The 18,425-nt window shown below is 41.5% G+C and overlaps 1 protein-coding gene across 1 annotated transcript in view; it reads right to left on the reverse strand.

The window, feature by feature from the left end:
- Window positions 1–18,425, reverse strand: part of rims1b (regulating synaptic membrane exocytosis 1b) — a 106,063-nt gene that overhangs the window by 62,747 nt on the left and 24,891 nt on the right. Inside the window, 2 exon segments of the mRNA XM_039796546.1 lie at window positions 11,853–11,873; window positions 12,381–12,392. Of these exon segments, the coding sequence (XP_039652480.1) occupies window positions 11,853–11,873; window positions 12,381–12,392 (33 nt within the window).

Consider the following 18,425-nt stretch of genomic DNA (forward strand, 5'->3'; position numbering starts at 1 on the left):
TGCCATGTGGTTCTATTGCTGCAAATATTATGACTCCTATCCTTTTGCATTGTAAGCCATTATAAAAATGTATTATTTTCAAAGATTGATCTGTTATGCTCATGGTGGTGATATAACAGCACACTTCAGAGGGCTACAAAGACTGTTACAATACTGTAGTGGAAGAAGAGGAAGGGAACATGAACTCTAAATGGTATTTTACTGTATGTATGTATCATTTTCATTCAAAAGGAGATCGAGTAAAGCTATTCTAGTCAGTGGATCATCTGTGCACATGCAGGCAATGCTTTTCTGTTATTTAGACTCTCCTAATACTCTGAGATGCACCATCACAAAGTAAGATTGATGCCCACAGCCATGTACAGTAGCCATGATAACATTTGATTCCTCATCCTGTAAATCAAACCCTATAGACAACATCAAATACTCACATGTAGCCATGGCTACTGAATATCGCCTCACTTCGACAGCACACAAACAGGGTTTATCTCCCTCAGTATTTATAATCCCAGTGGTTTCATTTTTCAGAGAAACAAATCCAAAAGCAAAGAGGAAACACAGTCGTCCCTTGTATTCCACAGCAAAACCTTGGCACAAGTTGAAGAAAAAAAAAAGGAAAAAAAAAACACCTCTGGGACCTCCAGAAAACCCCAAATGTTACTCCTTGATTAGCAGTCAGTTTAGCAGTTAGCTTTCAGCGCGCCAAAGCACATTTATCATGGCCTGATTGAATCCTAGTTGGCGCATGTCCAGACTAATCTAAAGTAAATCAGCAGCCCGCACGGCCCACAGCTGTCGGCCAGCCGCCCAGCCACACACCACAGTCTCTTTCTCTGTCTCTCTGTTTCTCTGCCTGTCTGTTCTCCACCTCTTTACCTCAGCTGAGTGGCCACAGATTTGCAGTAGCCAGTAATCCTTTCAGTCCCTCGTCATTATTCAACTCATCATTTGATGGCAATACCAGCTCACGATTCATAACTTCTAACCTACAATATATCCCCCCCCCCTCCTCTTCCATCATCCCCCTCAGGCAGAACTACACAGGGTAGAGATTAAGCCCCAGATGCGCCAACCCCCCCTCTTCCCTCTTTCCCAGTGCATGATGGGATATAAACTACTTTATCATGTACAGTGAAATGTACAGAAACAAATGCACCAATTTCACACCTCAAATTTCAGCCAAAAGCAAAAGAGAGTCAAATCAGTCTTCACATGTGGATAAACAGACTTCTGAAGACCTTTTTAACTCTCTAATGCCAAGACCTACGACTCGGACTATTGGCGTTTTTATATTCTGTTGCCAATATGATGCCTTGCTTTGAAGATGTGAACATGTTTTTGTTCTACAAAACCCTTCTTTGACATTTTATCCACGTTTGATATGTGGCCGTTTTCAACAGCTGGTGCTTTGGACACATTTCAGATGGCGCTCAAAAAGTATTGAGTCGGGATTGTATCAAACTACTGTCAAGTACCACAAGTTAAATGTCTGGACAGATTCATAATTAAAAAAAGCAACAAATGATCACACAAAAAAAGACTTTTTTCCAAGAAATTGGACAACACAGACTTCTTTTTGTTAAATTGAAAGGTGTCTTTTTTTAGAAAAACACATAGTTTTCAAAGTAAGATATCATTTTATCTTATCAAAACTCTAGTAGCATATTGGCACTAGTATTGAAGATGTTCACAGCCAGCCCTAGTGTTGAGGTTCAATCAGCACCCGGATGGCCTGTGAGTATCTGTTGGTTGCTGTGCTAGTCGCCGCCAACGAAGATGAGTGAATGCTCTAATCCACGAGCCTAATCCTTGAATAAAAGTATCATATAGTAAGACGCACATCATGGGATGACTGTTCATGGCCCAGTGTGTTCTCAAACCAAAGAGAGACATTAAAAAAAACAGATCTCATTTTCTAATGGCATGTGTTTGTTATGTGCTTTACAGCCTATCCACTGCAGATGGGGGAGGGTAGTAGACAATAAAGAAGTTATAGAATGCATGGGCGCACACACAGGATATAATATAATCCTTCACTGGAGTGATTATGCTCTATGTTCCTGGATAGCCTGACAGATATTGTAGCGGGAATTAATTGTCTGTCTGTCTGTCTGTGTGTGTGTGTGTGTGTGTGTGTGTGTGTGTGTGTGTGTGTGTGTGTGTGTGTGTGTGTGTGTGTGTGTGTGTGTGTGTCTATGAGATGCAAAAGTCCCAACCTACAGTATGGTGTGTGTGACACATGTATTTGCAGTGGTGCACAGCGGAGCGTGATGTCAGACCCTCAGCCAAGCCGACCAATCGGCTCCCTCCGTCCAGAGGCAGCCCACTGTTGTGTCACCTTGAGTTCAACTCTTCACTGTGGAGCGGAATGTGTGTGTGTGTGTGTGTGTGTGTATGTGTGTGTGTATGTGTGTGTATGTGTGTGTATGTGTGTGTGTGCAGATATGTGAACAGTATGTATATTTAGGACGTTCTTTGAAACCTTCTCGCCTAAAAGAGCGTGGCGTGGGTGACTCCCTGTAGGCGAGATGTGTTTGTGTGTGTGTGTGTGTGTGTGTGTGTGTGTAATAAGCAGTGCCATCTTGCTCATGTAATAATGTGTCAACCTCCTTCTGCCTAAAAAAAATGTATTTCTCCATGGTAACCAAATCACGGAGAGCCAGTGAGAGAAAGGGGGACAACACAGTGTGTGCAACTATAAAACTGAGAAAGACAGACAGAGTGTGCGTCAATACTGAAGGACGATAACAGCAGAGTAAACTAAAAACTGCCATTTAGACTTGCTCAATATACCATTGTATTTGCTATCTGAAATTACCTAAGCATGGATTTCCTTCCCCTTCCTTGCTATTTATTTCCTTTTCTGTCCTCTCTTTTCTCTACTCCATTTTCTTCCTTTAAGTTCCTTTACTCTCCTTTTTTCCCCTCCTTTTTTCCTCTTTTCCTTTCCTTTTGTTTTCTTCTCTTTCTGTCTTTTACCTTCCCTTTCCTTTTGTCTTTCCTTTCCCTTCCATTTCCTTCACTCTACTCTATTAATTTACTTTTTCATTTCCTTTCATCTCTCCTCACCCTCTAGCACAGCTGACACACCTAGCTGACTTGACAAATGAAGACACCACACACCTGTCACTCATACTTCTCTGTCCCATCCTCCCTTCCCTTCATCTCCCGCCCCCAGCGCTGCTCCATCCATCTGCTGACAAAATGGTGAAGGCGTGCATCTGCAGCTCTGCCAACAGCCACAGCTCATGACCAAAACAGCATTCATTTAGGCCTGAATTGTGTGAACATCAGCCTTTTCCTTAAATGGGCAGAATAAATGGGAGCCTTGGGGCCGGCGAGGCAGTGGGGAGGGTGTGGTTGGCTTTCAGTGAGCGTGTGCACGGACCCTGCCCTCAAACACACACACACACACACACACACACACACACACACACACACACACACACACACACACACACACAAACACACACACACACACACACCTCGGCAGAATGACATATGAGGCAGCGCTGGGTGTAAACTCCCATCGTTCAGGGAATGATAAATCCTGAATGGTGGGAAAGAAAGACGACCGCAAAAGACATAATGCTCCATTTCCTCTAATAAGGTAGTAGATCAACTTTTCAAGCAGGCCAAATGCCTTCAGTGGCTAGGAAGGCTGAAAGGAAAGAAGGAGGAGAAGACTCTCTCGCTGCTCTCAGTGCTCATTACCCAACAAGTCCTCCAAATCAAACCGCAAATAAACGCCTAAGCGTTTCCTGATCTGGCAAAGCGAGACTATCTTAAAATTAGTCCCTTGATCCCACCAGGATGTAACCTATGTAAATCCCAGATAGGTACTCTAGCACATTCTTTCTGGGCATGTAGAAAACTTAATTCATATTGGAAGTGTATTTTTCAGTTTTTTTCTGAGGCTTTTGGTAAGAAGTTGGTACCCAGCCCCTTGGTATCGATCCTGGGGGCCGCAAGCATCCTCTCCTCCGTCAATAAATTTGAAAGAAAAGCCATTCAATTTGGGATGGTGATTGCAAAAAAAGTTGATTTTACGTGTATGGAAATTGGATTCTGTGCCTTCATATAATTTGTGGTTGGGAGAATTGTCAAATACGTTACATCTGGAAAGATTGAGATTCTATAACGAAGATAGAGGAGACAAGTTTGATAAAACATGGGACCCAATACTGAATTACCTTAAAAGTGTGAGCTCCTAGACATTGGTTATCGTATAAAACCTCACTGTGCAAATGAGTATGTGATTTTATACAAGTCAAATTCATTTATTTTTACAACTTTTTGATGTTTTTCCTAGTACCCATCCTAAATATGACCATGGATTATTGTTGTAATTCAAGATGTGCTGTGTTCGGTATGTTGTGCTCTTTGTTAGTGGTTTTTTTTAGTTTTTTAGTTTTAATTAATAATTTTTTTTTTTTATTCTTTCATTGAAAATAAATTAATTAATTAATAAATTTTTTTTTTTTATTCTTTCATTGAAAATTAATAAACATATTTCAACAAAAAAAATTTGTCCCTTGATAAGGTAAGAAAAAGAAATACCTTGGTTTGGATTACAATTAGATAAGGGGACCATATTATATTTCAGTCAGGAACACTCTTGTCATACCCTGGAAATCCAGAGTTCTCGCGAGAGCACAATTTAAATTTGCTCAGCAAGTCACTCTGGCATAGAGTGCCGAAGTCCCGCCCCTTTCGGTGGACCTCATGGGACCTAAACTCAGAAAAAATATCGGTAGTGAACGGGGAGAAGCAAATAATTTTTTGATCCCGTTTGAATTGAGCCATGGATTACAAATATGATGTTCGTCAATTTAAAAGTTAATTTTTCAACCGAAGAAAGTCTCAGTTAGCCGTAGGTTTGTCATATGACCACTTAGTTTTGTGTGAAACCGCTCAGTGGACTACATCTCCCGTCTCACACTATCTACCTCACCTAGCTTGATGCTCGGCTTGTTCGCTAGCTAGCTAGCTTAGCTCTGTTCCGCAGCACATGTAACGTTATCGTAACGGCTGTGTTTTATCCAGTCAAGTGTTCTCAGCAGATAAGCAAAAGAACAAGCGAGATCCTCTGCTCATTTGAGTAACGTTACATCCCCGGTACGATACACACAGACATTGTAGCTTCAGCCAGACATCATCCATGAAGTGTGTAGTCTTTCTAATTACGTATTTTCACAGTCTGATACTTGGAACAGTTTAACAATAAACTGAGACTTTCTTCGGTTGAAAAATAATGTTTTAAATTGACGAACATCATATTTGTAATCCATGGCTCAATTCAAACGGGATCAAAAAATAATTATTATCTCTCCATTGACTCTAGTTCATACTTTTTCGAAAGATAGGTCCCATTGGCCGGAAATAGGAGGGTGTGACTTTGACTTCTATTGAGTAATGATGCTCATTAACTATGCCCTTTTAGCCGAGCTGCACCAATCACATCGGTGTATCTGATATAGGCGGGCCAGAAGCATTAGTCATTAGTAAACATTGCAAGATGGCTACCGATGAACACCAGTTGTTTGAAACGGCTTTGGTCGCTACAATGAATGAGTTCGCTAGACTTGGCTTTTTATCTAAAAGAGGAACAGAAGACGGCGCTCCAATCGTTCCTTTGCAAGAAGGATGTTTTTGCTGTTTTGCCGACCCGATACAGCAAGAGTTTAATCTACCAGTTAGCTCCGCTGGTAGCTAAGAGTTTAACCTACCAGTTAGCTCCGCTGGTAGCTAAGAGTTTAATCTACCAGTTAGCTCCTCTGGTAGCTAAGAGTTTAATCCACCAGTTAGCTCCGCTGGTAGCTAAGAGTTTAATCCACCAGTTAGCTCCTCTGGTAGCTAAGAGTTTAATCTACCAGTTAGCTCCTCTGGTAGCTAAGAGTTTAATCCACCAGTTAGCTCCGCTGGTAGCTAAGAGTTTAATCCACCAGTTAGCTCCTCTGGTAGCTAAAAGTTTAATCTACCAGTTAGCTCCTCTGGTAGCTAAGAGTTTAATCTACCAGTTAGCTCCGCTGGTAGCTAAGAGTTTAATCTACCAGTTAGCTCCGCTGGTAGCTAAGCATATGGGGCTCTGGATACATCACCCCGTGTATTGTTGTGATTGGTCGTAGTGTTATCCAATTGTGTGCAGTGAGATTTTCAAATGCATGCTCGAGTTGGGCCATTTTCATTACTCACTGCAAGACCCTTAATCTTTCAGATTTGGGTCTGGATTTCCAGGCTACTCTTATCATAGATTTAACCATGTATTGTAAAGAATGGAAATACAGTTATGCTTGGCACTGATGGCTTTTTGTTGGGAGGACAGTCTCTACAGAGAGGGACAAACTGTGCAGACATTTAAAAAAAAATAATCAAAGATATAGATAAAAAACAGTTGAAAAAACAATATTAGAAGAGAGCATTAGTGTATATCCTGGATATAGAGGACAACAAGTTATGATTATGTAATTACCCGTGCTGGTACACTAGTAAATAATAATGAGAGCTGTTGTTAATGAGTAGCTGTCTTTTTTATGCTAACAAATGAAGCATTTAACTTTTATTTTAGAATATGGAAAGTAAACCATTTCTTTCAGAGGAAGAAATAAAAGAAGTGCTGATGAGAGACTGTGTTGAGTTACACCACCATCACGGTGACGTCAAGACTTTCTATAAATTAAGCTAAACTGGGAAAACTTGTATTGCATAGCTGCATGTTTTTTGTCTCAGACTCATTTTTGGTGATGTCGCCGCATTCCCAGATCTCAGCAATTAACTTGGTGAATACAATGTTATTTTTACTCATACGAATCACGGCCCAAACTTGTAACCCACACGTGGGCTTTCACTTTCCACTCATGGGTTTTCAGCGAGGGTGATTATAATAATAATAATAATAATAATCATAGCAGAAGCAGCACCTGTAACAGTATTACAAAGCACTTTACAAACAAATTAAAGACTTGTCATGAGTAGGGGTGGGAATCACAGGGTACCTTTCGATACGATACATGGCTAATGATACCGATGATATCACAATACAGCGAACTCTGCTATAATCAATATAAATCCTAGACAATCCCATAATGATACATCACGTTATTGGTCTAACTATGAACACAAAATGCCCCTTGAAAAGATGAAGTGCAGGTTTTCTCTTTTTATTCACTGCAAGTCCAAACTGTTAGCAAACAGTACAATTCTGCAGCACAACTTTTGTTGTCTGTACATTAAAATGACAGAACTATGGGGCAACTATGGGTCTAGACTTTGGACTTAAACGTTGCTGGGACATCGGTTATTTTTTCCTTAAACTGCTGGCTGCCATCCCGTTGAAAATCTCTTCCTCTTCGGCTAGTTAACTTCAAGTTATATACATGATAACCTATGTCAGATTGCAGGGACCCAGGTTCCAGTCAGCCCAAGATGATTTGTTCTGGGAGATGGGTCAATCCTAAGCAGGATGGATGAACACATGAGAAGCTGGGTCCAGACTAGTTTAATGATAGCCAGACAGATTCTTTTAAGAGGATGGAAGAATGAAGGGGTGCCTTCAATCCAGGAGTGGACTTGTGAGAGGGCTAGGGTGGTGGCGTTTGAAAAGATGTGATAGAAACGGTTTGACAGGTTGGATGTCTACACTAGAAAATGGAGAAAGTAGCTGAGCTTTCAGGAGGGCTCCTAAGAAGAGACGAGTATGATGGGCTTATGGTGTTGTCATTTATACATATGTTTATTTGGTTTATGGGTTATTGTCTATTTTGTTACAATGTTGATTGAATGGTCTGGAATATTGTAGTTACTGTGTCATCTTTTCTTGATTTTTGTCTGGGTGGGTGGTGATGATGGAAGGGGTGGGGTGGGGTGGGGGGGGGTTGTTCATGTGGCAAGTTAGTTTTTTTATGTTGTTAAAAAATTTAAATAAAATAGTTTCCCTCATTCATGTGTTCTTTTAGAGCACCTTATTTTATTGATTAAAATATCGCTATTTGGCACCAGCGTATCGATTCTCGTATCACAAGAATAGGAAAACGATATATTGCTGTGTTGATACTTTGTCCCACCCCTAGTATTGAGCATGTTGTTGGCTGGATCTTTTTGCCAGATCCAGTCAGGGAGCTTCTATTATTAGACATTCAGGTCGTAGCTGTGAAGAGATATCGTCAGCACTGAAATCAGGCTCTGCTATAATGTTTCTCAGGCTCATAAACACATTTGTGTGTAGCCCAGGAAATGTGTGTTGGTGTGAGGATGGATATACGGGGAGAGAGAAAAGACATAGGGTCAGACTGATACGTAGAGTGGACAGATGAAGGGAACAAAGAGTGTTACAGAGGCTACTACGGATTCAGTGGTGTATGAGAAGGAGTGTGAGGAGGAGGAGGAAAGAGCAGCGAGTTAGTCATCTAGTACCGGGAAACATGATTGAGATTATGCAGTGCATCCTCCTTTCCAAGTAAAAAGTGCAGTGTCAGCTTGATGCTGAAGGCCTGTGTTGCTGTATCAGTGTGAATATGAGCCTGTGTGTTGTGTGTTAGTGGTAAATTGAAGGCCAAAAACTAATTTAAAACCCACAGGGTACCAAATACTTACAATTAAATGCAGAAAACAGCTGCAACCAGACTACTAAAAATCCCAAATCAAACAAGTGGAATTACATTATATATGCAAAATACTTAGCTACTGTAATGTGTGTGTGTGTGTGTGTGTGTGTGTGTGTGTGTGTGTGTGTTGTGTGTGTGTGTGTGTGTGTGTGTGTATATACTATGTTTTCGTCAAACTATACAGACTATAAAAAGGGGTTCTGGTGTAATTTGTGGCTTGTGAAGTGAATAAAAGTGAAACAGAGTCTCTTATCTTTGCCTTTTAAAGACGAGATATTTCAGCATGTATGGCTCATTCTGAAAATATTAAATCAAGGTTGTGTGTGTGTGTGTGTGTGTGTGTGTGTGTGTGTGTGTGTGTGTGTGTGTGTGTGTGTGTGTGTGTGTGTGTGTGTGTGTGTGCGTTCATGCGCGTATTAGAATGCAGCACCTGCCTGCTATCCACTGGGAGGCAGTGCTCGTCTACAAAAGAGACACCAGCACACAGCTTCTTCACACACTTCAGAGCTAGCTTAGCCTCACGGTGACATGCTTAATGATGTGTTCTGTTCACAAAGCAGCGGCCTCTGCGACGTGTAACGTTAGACAGCCAATCACCAGCCTTCAAGACCGGTCTCAAGACCACTTTTTAAAGGTCTCGTCTCAGAATCGACCGTCAGCCTTGTCTCGGTCTCAGATAAAGGGATAATCAGGATTTTATTTTAAGACCGGTCAAGACCACAACTGCAGGGATATCACTAAATTGCCTGTGTATCGTCGGATTTGTGTGTTAACATCATTACTGTGACTGGATGTAAAACTTCCTGCTTCAAATGCAACCAGTAACTTGACTCATTTCTAGTTTAGAAATGTGTTTCGGTTAACCCCCGTTCCCCGCCCCCCCTTAACACACTCCCAAAGTGAATGTATATCACAAGAGAAGAAGCTCTGGCTGTCTGGGAGATGTCAGCCAAGTCGTCAGTAATAACTTTTTATTTATTATGCATTTTATTTTTAAAGAGTTTATTTGCAAAATCTAAAAGAAAACTGAATTCTAAATTCTGCAATGTAACAGACACAGCTTGGACAACCTAAAATGTTATATGCACTAAGTAAGGAAGCATAAAGAAAGGTAAGCTAGCTAAAGTTATCAATCTGCCTCTGTACCAAAACTCTCCAGAAATCTCTTTACCCCTCACCCAAAGTGATTTAGCTAATATTAGCTATACATATTAGCTAGTTGTGTATACTGTATGTTTCAGTTGTTTGGTCTGGTCTTGGTCTTGGTTGTCTCGGCTTCAACCCCTCAAAGTCTTGGTCTTGTCTCGGTCTCGATGCCATGGGCAATTTTAGACCCTTTTTAGGGGCCCCCCTAAATTTCATCTCAGCCCCTGTAAAAATTATAATAATTTTTTTTCTTTTTCAATTTTGTTACTTCAAGTGAGAGTTTGTGAACTTGTCTGTTAGTGACAGAGGACAAACAATTACAGGTTCACAGGGCTTGAAACAGGCTCAATATCCTGTGTGTCTGTCACCAATGCTATGCACCTTTAACCCAGTCAAGGAAAGGGTTAATAGAAACTTAGTTTCGGCCAATCGGAGGTGATTGTGCCAGACTCCCGCCTTTGGCTGAGTCCCTCTCTGATCTGTCAGAGGGAGAGCAGGAGACGGTTGTGAAGTTTAACATTGGTAGTCCCCAGAGAAGAAGTTGGTCATTTCATGGTGCAGATTAGAACCCAAATTGAAACATAGGCAACTCAAATTGCTGAATGCAGAACACCGGGGATTTAACACTTTCACAAGGCACTGTATCCGTGTCACATTCTCATTAGGGGCTGAGCCCCCCTAACGGTCTGATCCTAGAGTCGCCCCTGCTCGATACACTGGTCTTGGTTACGACTTGGTCTCGGTTTAGGTGGTCTTGACTACAACACTGGAAGAAGCACGCTGCGTGCTTATTGGCTCACTGACTCTGCTGAGATTTACTCCTTAGGTATTGAAATTGCCTATTGAAGGACTAGGTATTTTTCGATACTCAATACTTTAGAGGCAATTCGTTCGGTGCCTAAAAAGTATTGAATTGGGTACCAAGCCCTAGCCATGAGTCATTTACCGGGTTACTTAAAAGAACTGGTCTTCTCATCACTAGATGGTACCTGGTAAGCAACAGGCTTTCAGGATATGAAGCATCTTTCTGAAAGAATTACCAAGGATAAAAGCAGCAGGACAATGTGGTAAAATTGGGCTTGCTCTGCAGAGCAAACATAGCTACCTACATTAACAGCACTTACAAACAGGATACTGAGCAGTATAGCAGCAAGTTAAGGAGAACAGGAATGTTCCCAGTTGGATAATCACCTGTGTTGTACTGTGTAATCTTCTGATTTTGTATCTGTCCAAAGTAGTTGCCCCACCATTTTTCCACCTAAAAATGCCACTGCCTAAGCATAAGCAGCACATCAAAAGCCTGTATGAAGAACATGAATCAACTTGTTTCCCTTTTCTATTCCGACTTACTATGTGCTGCCTAATCTGGATGCATCCGCGCAGTCAAACAAGTCATCACTTTCTGACAGTTCAAGGCCTCAGCGACATCCCAAACTAAAAACTCACTGCCATTATCTTCACCATTCCTGGCTTTGACAGGGCTCATCAGTAACAACACGTCAGTGACATATTGCAGCGACCAAGCATTGAGGGGAATTGGTTAAGTGGACAAAGTGGAACATATACCTGGGCCCCTCCCGTCTCCCCATGGCAAGGCTGGTCTGGTCTCAAACACGCAGGCAGGGAAAGCATGCAGCACAGGCATGAGTGTGCATTCATTATGCATTCAGATAAATGGTCTGTAGGTAGAGTGCGTTCTTATATGCATGCTATCCGAAATGCCAATCTCCCAAACCCCAATTTTTGTCCAGGATTTCAACCAGTATCCATTGGCCCCCCTTGCAGCACAGCCATGCCTAGAGCCATAGGAAGAGGGGTCAGGATGGTTCAGAAGGGCCAGACGGCCTATATTATGGCTCATGCTCGCTCTGCCCGCCAGTTGATTTTTCAGGGTCTGCATTCATTCTCAGAATTAGAGTAGTGATGCAGGATCACCAGCTAGCTGCCCTGGGACCGCTTAACCACAATGATCTCTGAGGCGAACACTGATAGTGGGTCTGATTTCCTGTTTTGATACTGTGAATGAGCACAGACCCAAGTGTGAAAAGGGGAGACAATAGTAGTGACCCATGCAGCAAAAATCCATCACCCAGCAAGCCTTACCCTGTCCTTCACTATGAGACACTTTGCAAGGGGAGGAGACAGACAACGGACACAGAGTTAGTCAGGGTTTACAATGGAGAGGAAATCCTCTGAGGACACAGTAGCTCCCGCCCCACACTGTACAGTAAATGCTCTGAGAAATCAAAGTTAACACAAAACCATGACCTATCAGGGACTCCCTCTGTTCAGTTAAGTCAGTAATCCATAAGTGGATTTGTACACTCACTGGCTCCGTTCCAATCCGATAGCTTGCTCTCTTGCATCTGATATTGTTGCTTTTCAACCCATTTTTCCCTTCAGCGGGGAAATGAATAGCTCTGGCCAATATGGAGAAAAGAAAACTAAACTTAGATATTCTACATCACCTGTCCAGGGTAGAAGTCAACATGCTGTAAACACACAAGAGAGATCTCAGCTCCAGATTTGAACACAGCCAGCATTTTGTTTTACCTTCAGGTGGCCCAAACATCACATTCACAGCACAAAGAGAAAACACACACACACACAAAAAAAAAAAAAGATGCTAACCACTTTGTCCTCCTTTGTGGCATGCAGTCCGGGTAGCAGTGAGCATTGAGAAAAGTGATGGTGGAAGTAAAGCAGGAGAGGAGAGGAAAGGAGAGTAAGAAATGGAAGAACATAACAGATATAAGAAATAGAGATGCAGAGCGGGTGAATAAAGAAAAGAACAAAAGGAGAAAAGGGGGGAAAGAGGACGTGGTGAAAATATTTGTTAATCACATTCTGCACAATTGATACACACACACACTTCATATTCAGGGACAGAGAGTGAGGCGGTGGGGAGAGCAGTATGGGAATGTATGTGACCACTGACTTGTTAGGCTGCAGCGACATGCATTAACCCCGCTTGGCATGACTCGTGACCTGTGACAACATCAGGATGTGTCACAGCTCTGTGTCACCAAGAGGAAACTGGGAGGCCAAAAGCAACATGGAGCACTTTCTTCCACAACCCTTACCGTTAACAAACCTCTGTAAACATTCCACATTAGTGGAATGTAGTTCCACTAATGTGGCAATAAAATGCTTTCTGATTCTGATTCTGATACACTCCTATAAAAATCTCTTCAAACGTTTACAGTTAAGGGTGCTTTGTTCATGGCGTATGATGTGATGAAAGCTCTTCGATGTTGGTGAAAGGGCAACATAAAAACGTTTTTGAATTATGATTAAGCTACGATATTACGATCATTTTGTTTTGAGCTCGGGATACAAACCGAATGGTTCAAAGAGGTTGTTGTTTTTACTTCATTTTGAATGCAAACCGCTCCGTCAATGCTGTGAATAAATGGAAATACAGTGTGATGAATGAATGCATCAATTATTTCTAATCCCTCTTTAATAATAATGATAATGACAAAGTTTGTTCATTATAATGTCAAGCAGGGGCAAAACTTTGTGTTGGGATGGCACTAGCACAGCATGTTGCTGTGATGCCTTCTGCAGGGCACAGGGCAGCACTACACAGCTCTGGCATTAGGAAGTGATGAATTATTACAGTAAGCTGCTTAGAAACAAATAACAGTGTATTGCCTAATATTTCTAGCCAATCAATTTGCAATTTTGCAGAGCTACCTATAGTGCTATGTACAGTATATAGTGATTTGTAACATGTTATGTGAGAATTGATATTAAAGCGTCTCTCGACACTATTATTTTCAGAAAGGCTTTCATTGGAGTTCAGTCTATTTAACAAGCTCAGATAAGGCTCAGTAAGATTTCTGAGTTTGTGAAATGATGTTTGATTTCACAAACTCAGAAATCCTGAAAAGCCTGTGGTAGTATGTGGTCCCATTGCTAACCTGTGAAAAACTTTGTAGCTGCAGTTGTTGTGCACAAATTAGTCTATATCCACGACGTTCCACTTCCGGGATTACGACGTTGCCGCCAGAAATTCCGCCGGATGTCCCTCTTTTAGGCTGGATGTCCGTCACCTTCCGCTTCCTTTGTGTTGTAATTTTAAACTGCGTTGGATTTGTGAGGACTATGGTTAACTGCTCCTCAGATCTCTGCAGGGTAAATCCAGACAGCTAGCTAGACTATCTGTCCAATCGGAGTTTTCTGTTGCACGACTAAAACAACCTTTGAGCGTACACACGTTCCTCCAAAACAAGTTAGAGGCTATTTTGCAGAGGCACCGTGGCTCCGTCCAGCGCATAGACGATTGTGATTTGCCAATTAACCAGAGTACGTTTTTCTCCCATCACGGAATGTTGAGTGAACTAGCCAGACCTTCCTCCGCAGCGCTGTGGAGGAAGGTCTTGCAAAGCGAGACTATGCACAAATTCAAATCAACAGTAAGGTTACCCAACGCTGAAAGCTGAGCTTTCTGAACATATGACTAAAGTTACATTTCCCATGTGCTTGTTTAAAAGGGTTACAAAGGGCGGTAATTATTTTTGAACAAGCCCAAAATCATATTGACCTTTGTTTGTTTTGGTACATTTTAAGGGTACAAAATATGTTGGGCTTTTCGTTGTTGGTAATTTATGTAATGATAGCTGTTGTACATACAGCTTATTTATACTCCAAATAATTTGCCGTTTACCGTTTATTTTAATACTGCGTTTTTGTCTTTAACCCTTGTGTTGTCCACGAGTCAAATTTGACCCGTTTTCAACGTTTTTTTTGACAAAAATAATTTAAAAAGAGCCAGAATAAGCACAAAAAAAAATTGTTTTCAATTTTGACCCAGAAGGAAAACAAGGGTTAAACTAGAAGGAAAAGCAGTGTGCTTCTGATGCGGGGTAAATGAGCACACCGTAGGCGGGAGAAGGTTTTTATGTAATAAAACAAAGCTCACACATTCCTAACCCTGTTATTCTGCTTGGCCAGCTTTGACGAACAAGGACAGAGGCAAGCAACGCCGAGACCAAAAGAGCTTCACTTCTGATGCATCCCTCCCACACACACACACACACACACACACACACACACACACACACACACACACACACACACACACACACACACACACACACACACACACACACACACACACAGTTGTGTTCTCTTATCCCTTGTAAGAATTTATGAATTCAATTGCTCTGTGAGTGTCGAAATTAAGATCCGTTTTGGTCGAGTGATGCACTAAATCGTGAAAGGTAACATTAATGAATAAAGTAGTTATCATTATCAGAAATCCTTGTGAAAGGACAAGGGCTGAAAGTAAACACGGAGTATGATTGAAACATTTTTATTGCATTACGTCCTCGTGCCGTAAGTAGATAACAATGGAGTCCTACTGTATGATGTGAGGGAACCAGATACTGGATCTGTTTTGTAATTGGTGTAAACCCAGTTGATTTGACTGGACACTAACACATTCATTGATTCATTGTGTCAAAGTGACAACAAAATCTAGGTATATGTTGTCACACATTAAAAACAATGATTTAAGTTATACAATGTTTCATAATAAGATACTTTTAATTGTTATTTGCCTATTTTCCATACGGAAAAATAGTGGTGTGAATGGATATAATAATTACAGTTTACTATGCCACGATAGGAATCATTGATAAAGGTATTACTACTCAAATGTATAATTAAACTTGTTAAAATGTACATTTTTGTGTTATTTCGTTTTTGTAACGATATCCTGTCACAATAAATGCATTATATTATTATTATATTATCATAGACTTTGGAATATGACGGTCAAAATGACCGCTCACAGCAATTCTAGTAGTTACGGAAATCCGGCACTTGTGTTAAAGGGGTGATAGAATGATTATATAGGGTATTTCACACTGTTCCTTAAGGTCTCCTAATGGGGTATGTAAGACTGGTTGGGCTGAAAATGGCCTGGTTGATATTTTATTGGCCCTTATGCATCCCTGTGTTTTGGCCCTATTTGTAACAAGAGCTTTTCTTCCAAATATGGTATGCTCATGAATATTTAGATGAGCTACGCGCTGATTGGTTGAGCGAATCCCCATACACACACATTAGAGACGAGACAGCAGCTCTCATATTCCAGACACTGCAATTTTTCGTCACCAAATTCACTTCTGAGACTGTTTTATGCGAGAAATCAACTATATAAAGCTCAAATATGGGCCGTTTTACGAAAATGTATGGCTAATTGCAAATTTTGTCCGACTGTGTGTCGGAGTTCAGCGGCCGGTGCTGCCTTATATTCAGAAGACTACCTGATCTCAGGTCAGTTGTGTAGCCTATGTAAATGTTGGGGCATGACAAAGAGAGAGACTAGAGCCAAATGAGGAGGAGCCACCGAGTTGACGTCAACTCGGCAGCTCGTTGAGATTTGCCCATTTTCAGAGGCAGTTTCAAATTGGGAGATTTGTAGAGGAAAGGTGTCAATGGGATTTTGAGGTTCTATGTATGTCCTAGTTACCCACTAAACTGTCATTATTCAACTATGACAAGGTAAAATCGGTTTTGCATTCTATCACCCCTTTAACATAAATATACCTTAAAATCGCCTTTTCTTTTGACTGTGTTTACTTTTTTAGGCCCCTGAAATTTCACTTTTAAGTGACGCTAAGTATCATCTCATGGAAAGAAATTCCATATTAAACGCTCCTTATTATGATTATATAAAAAAGCCATGCTGATTGATGTTATTTGGAGCACATTTCCTTTCAAATAAATCCTTTATTTGTTTTATTTATAGACTGCATTTACATCATGCTAGTCTCATCTCTGTATTTCCATGCAACAGCCTGTCTGCTGTGAAAGCAATATCACTGGCTTTACCAACAGGGATACTATCTTTATCCCCAGTTCTCACTGGTCTTTGAGTTCTGCATACGCATGTGCCAGTGTGAGTTCAGGCCCGGCTGGGCTAGGCGGATCCTGAACAGATTGGGGACCAGCAGGCCAAGGATGCAGGGCCCATATAGTCAGGTACGATACCCAGGAGGAGGTCCTTTCTCTTGGGTTGTAGCCCATAAAATGCTTGGATGGAGGGCCGGGTCTTAAAATAGTGCAAACGTGTTTATGGATGGATGCCACACTGATTCAACCTGGATCAAATGAATGGTTATAAATTAGTGATACAGTGTGGGCCTTCTGTTTTATAATAGCGTGGCCTCTGGAGCCTGTAGCATAGAAGTAACGCTGCTCATCAAGGGCGTACCTTTGGGTTCGACATTGGGGGGTGGGGGTTGAGATCTCCAACTATCTAGGCAGGTCCCGGGACATGTCTGCATGTATTTTATGAAAAGCGACAAAAACATTTGTTTTGATTATTGGGAAGGTTCTAATCCCCTCATCCCCCCGTAAATTACGCCTATGATGCTCATGGTACGCGTCCACTGTGGCATTTTTTGACGGCAGGGATCGGCCCGCTCCCCAGCATTGGTTGTTGGTGGGCTCGCCACTAGCAGTCATCAGTTTCTCTTCAATGATCACTGACAAGCAACGAAAACTGGCTCCACCCTCCTACAACTCTGATGGCTGCACGTGATTGGATGAACGCTTCACGTGGGCTGTCAGGTCCTGAATTTCAAAACAGGCCAGCATGGCGGCTCGTTTGGAGACTCTTATCTTACGGAAATAGTTCACCAAAATGTGTTTCTGAAAACATTTTATGCGAGAAATAAGTTATGTAGTTGTCTGCTATCTGTCTTCATTTTAGATCGACATCGGTCAGGTTGAAAGATTTTCGTGAGTTTTCGAGAGGCGGCGAGTCGAGCTGGACGCCCCTGATTTGCATAAAATAACCTGGACCTCAACTTTATGCAAATGAGGAGCGGGCAACTCGACGCCCCGCTTCGGAAGTCGTCGCAAAGCTAGCAGAATCTATTTGCATGGCTGCTCACATAGACATTGGACATTTGTGTTCCCCATGGGTTGATCTTAAATAACTTGTCTGATTTCTTACAGTTTTCTTCTTGCGCCTCCAATACTTCATTCCAATCATTCCCATAAGTCACAGCTTTACTTTGTGTTTGGTTAGCAAATGTTAACATGATTGCCTGCTCGGCAAAGATTGTAAACATGATCTGCCAAATATCAGCATGGTAGCATTTTCATTGTGAGCATGTTAGCTTGCTGACGTAGCATTTATCTTTAACGTACAAACGTGGATCCTCACAGCACTGCTCGCATGGCTGTAGACTCTTGTTTATATCCCAGCCGTTCCACCTTCGCTGTCACTCTCGACTATGTTATTTAATGAGCAGTACAATATGAATGTTTAACGGCAACAGAATCAAACCAATCTGCCTGTGGGCTTTAATGATGGCTCTGCTGTCTGTCTGTAGCCTCCGTATGTTCCACAACTCATATTTTCATAAATATTTGTTAAATTTTTTTTAACCACTGTCAGCACACTGACCATAGTTACTTGTGACAAAGTTAAACACCTAATCTTGCTTGCAACAAATAGAAGCTGTGTTTTTTTTTCAAGACGTTTGAAGAAAATTTGGATGGTGCAACAAGCCAGGCCCGCTTGGTTCATTAGAGATTCCTCTTGGAGGTTGAAAAACATAATAGAAACCACAGATCTTTTCTCATGGACAACGCCAGAAAAGAGAGGGCATGGAGTTTAACTGCAGGAGTGCTTGGAGTGGAGGGTAGACA

The sequence above is a fragment of the Perca fluviatilis genome, chromosome 1, assembly GCF_010015445.1.
Source record: "Perca fluviatilis chromosome 1, GENO_Pfluv_1.0, whole genome shotgun sequence".
NCBI lineage: Eukaryota > Metazoa > Chordata > Actinopteri > Perciformes > Percidae > Perca > Perca fluviatilis.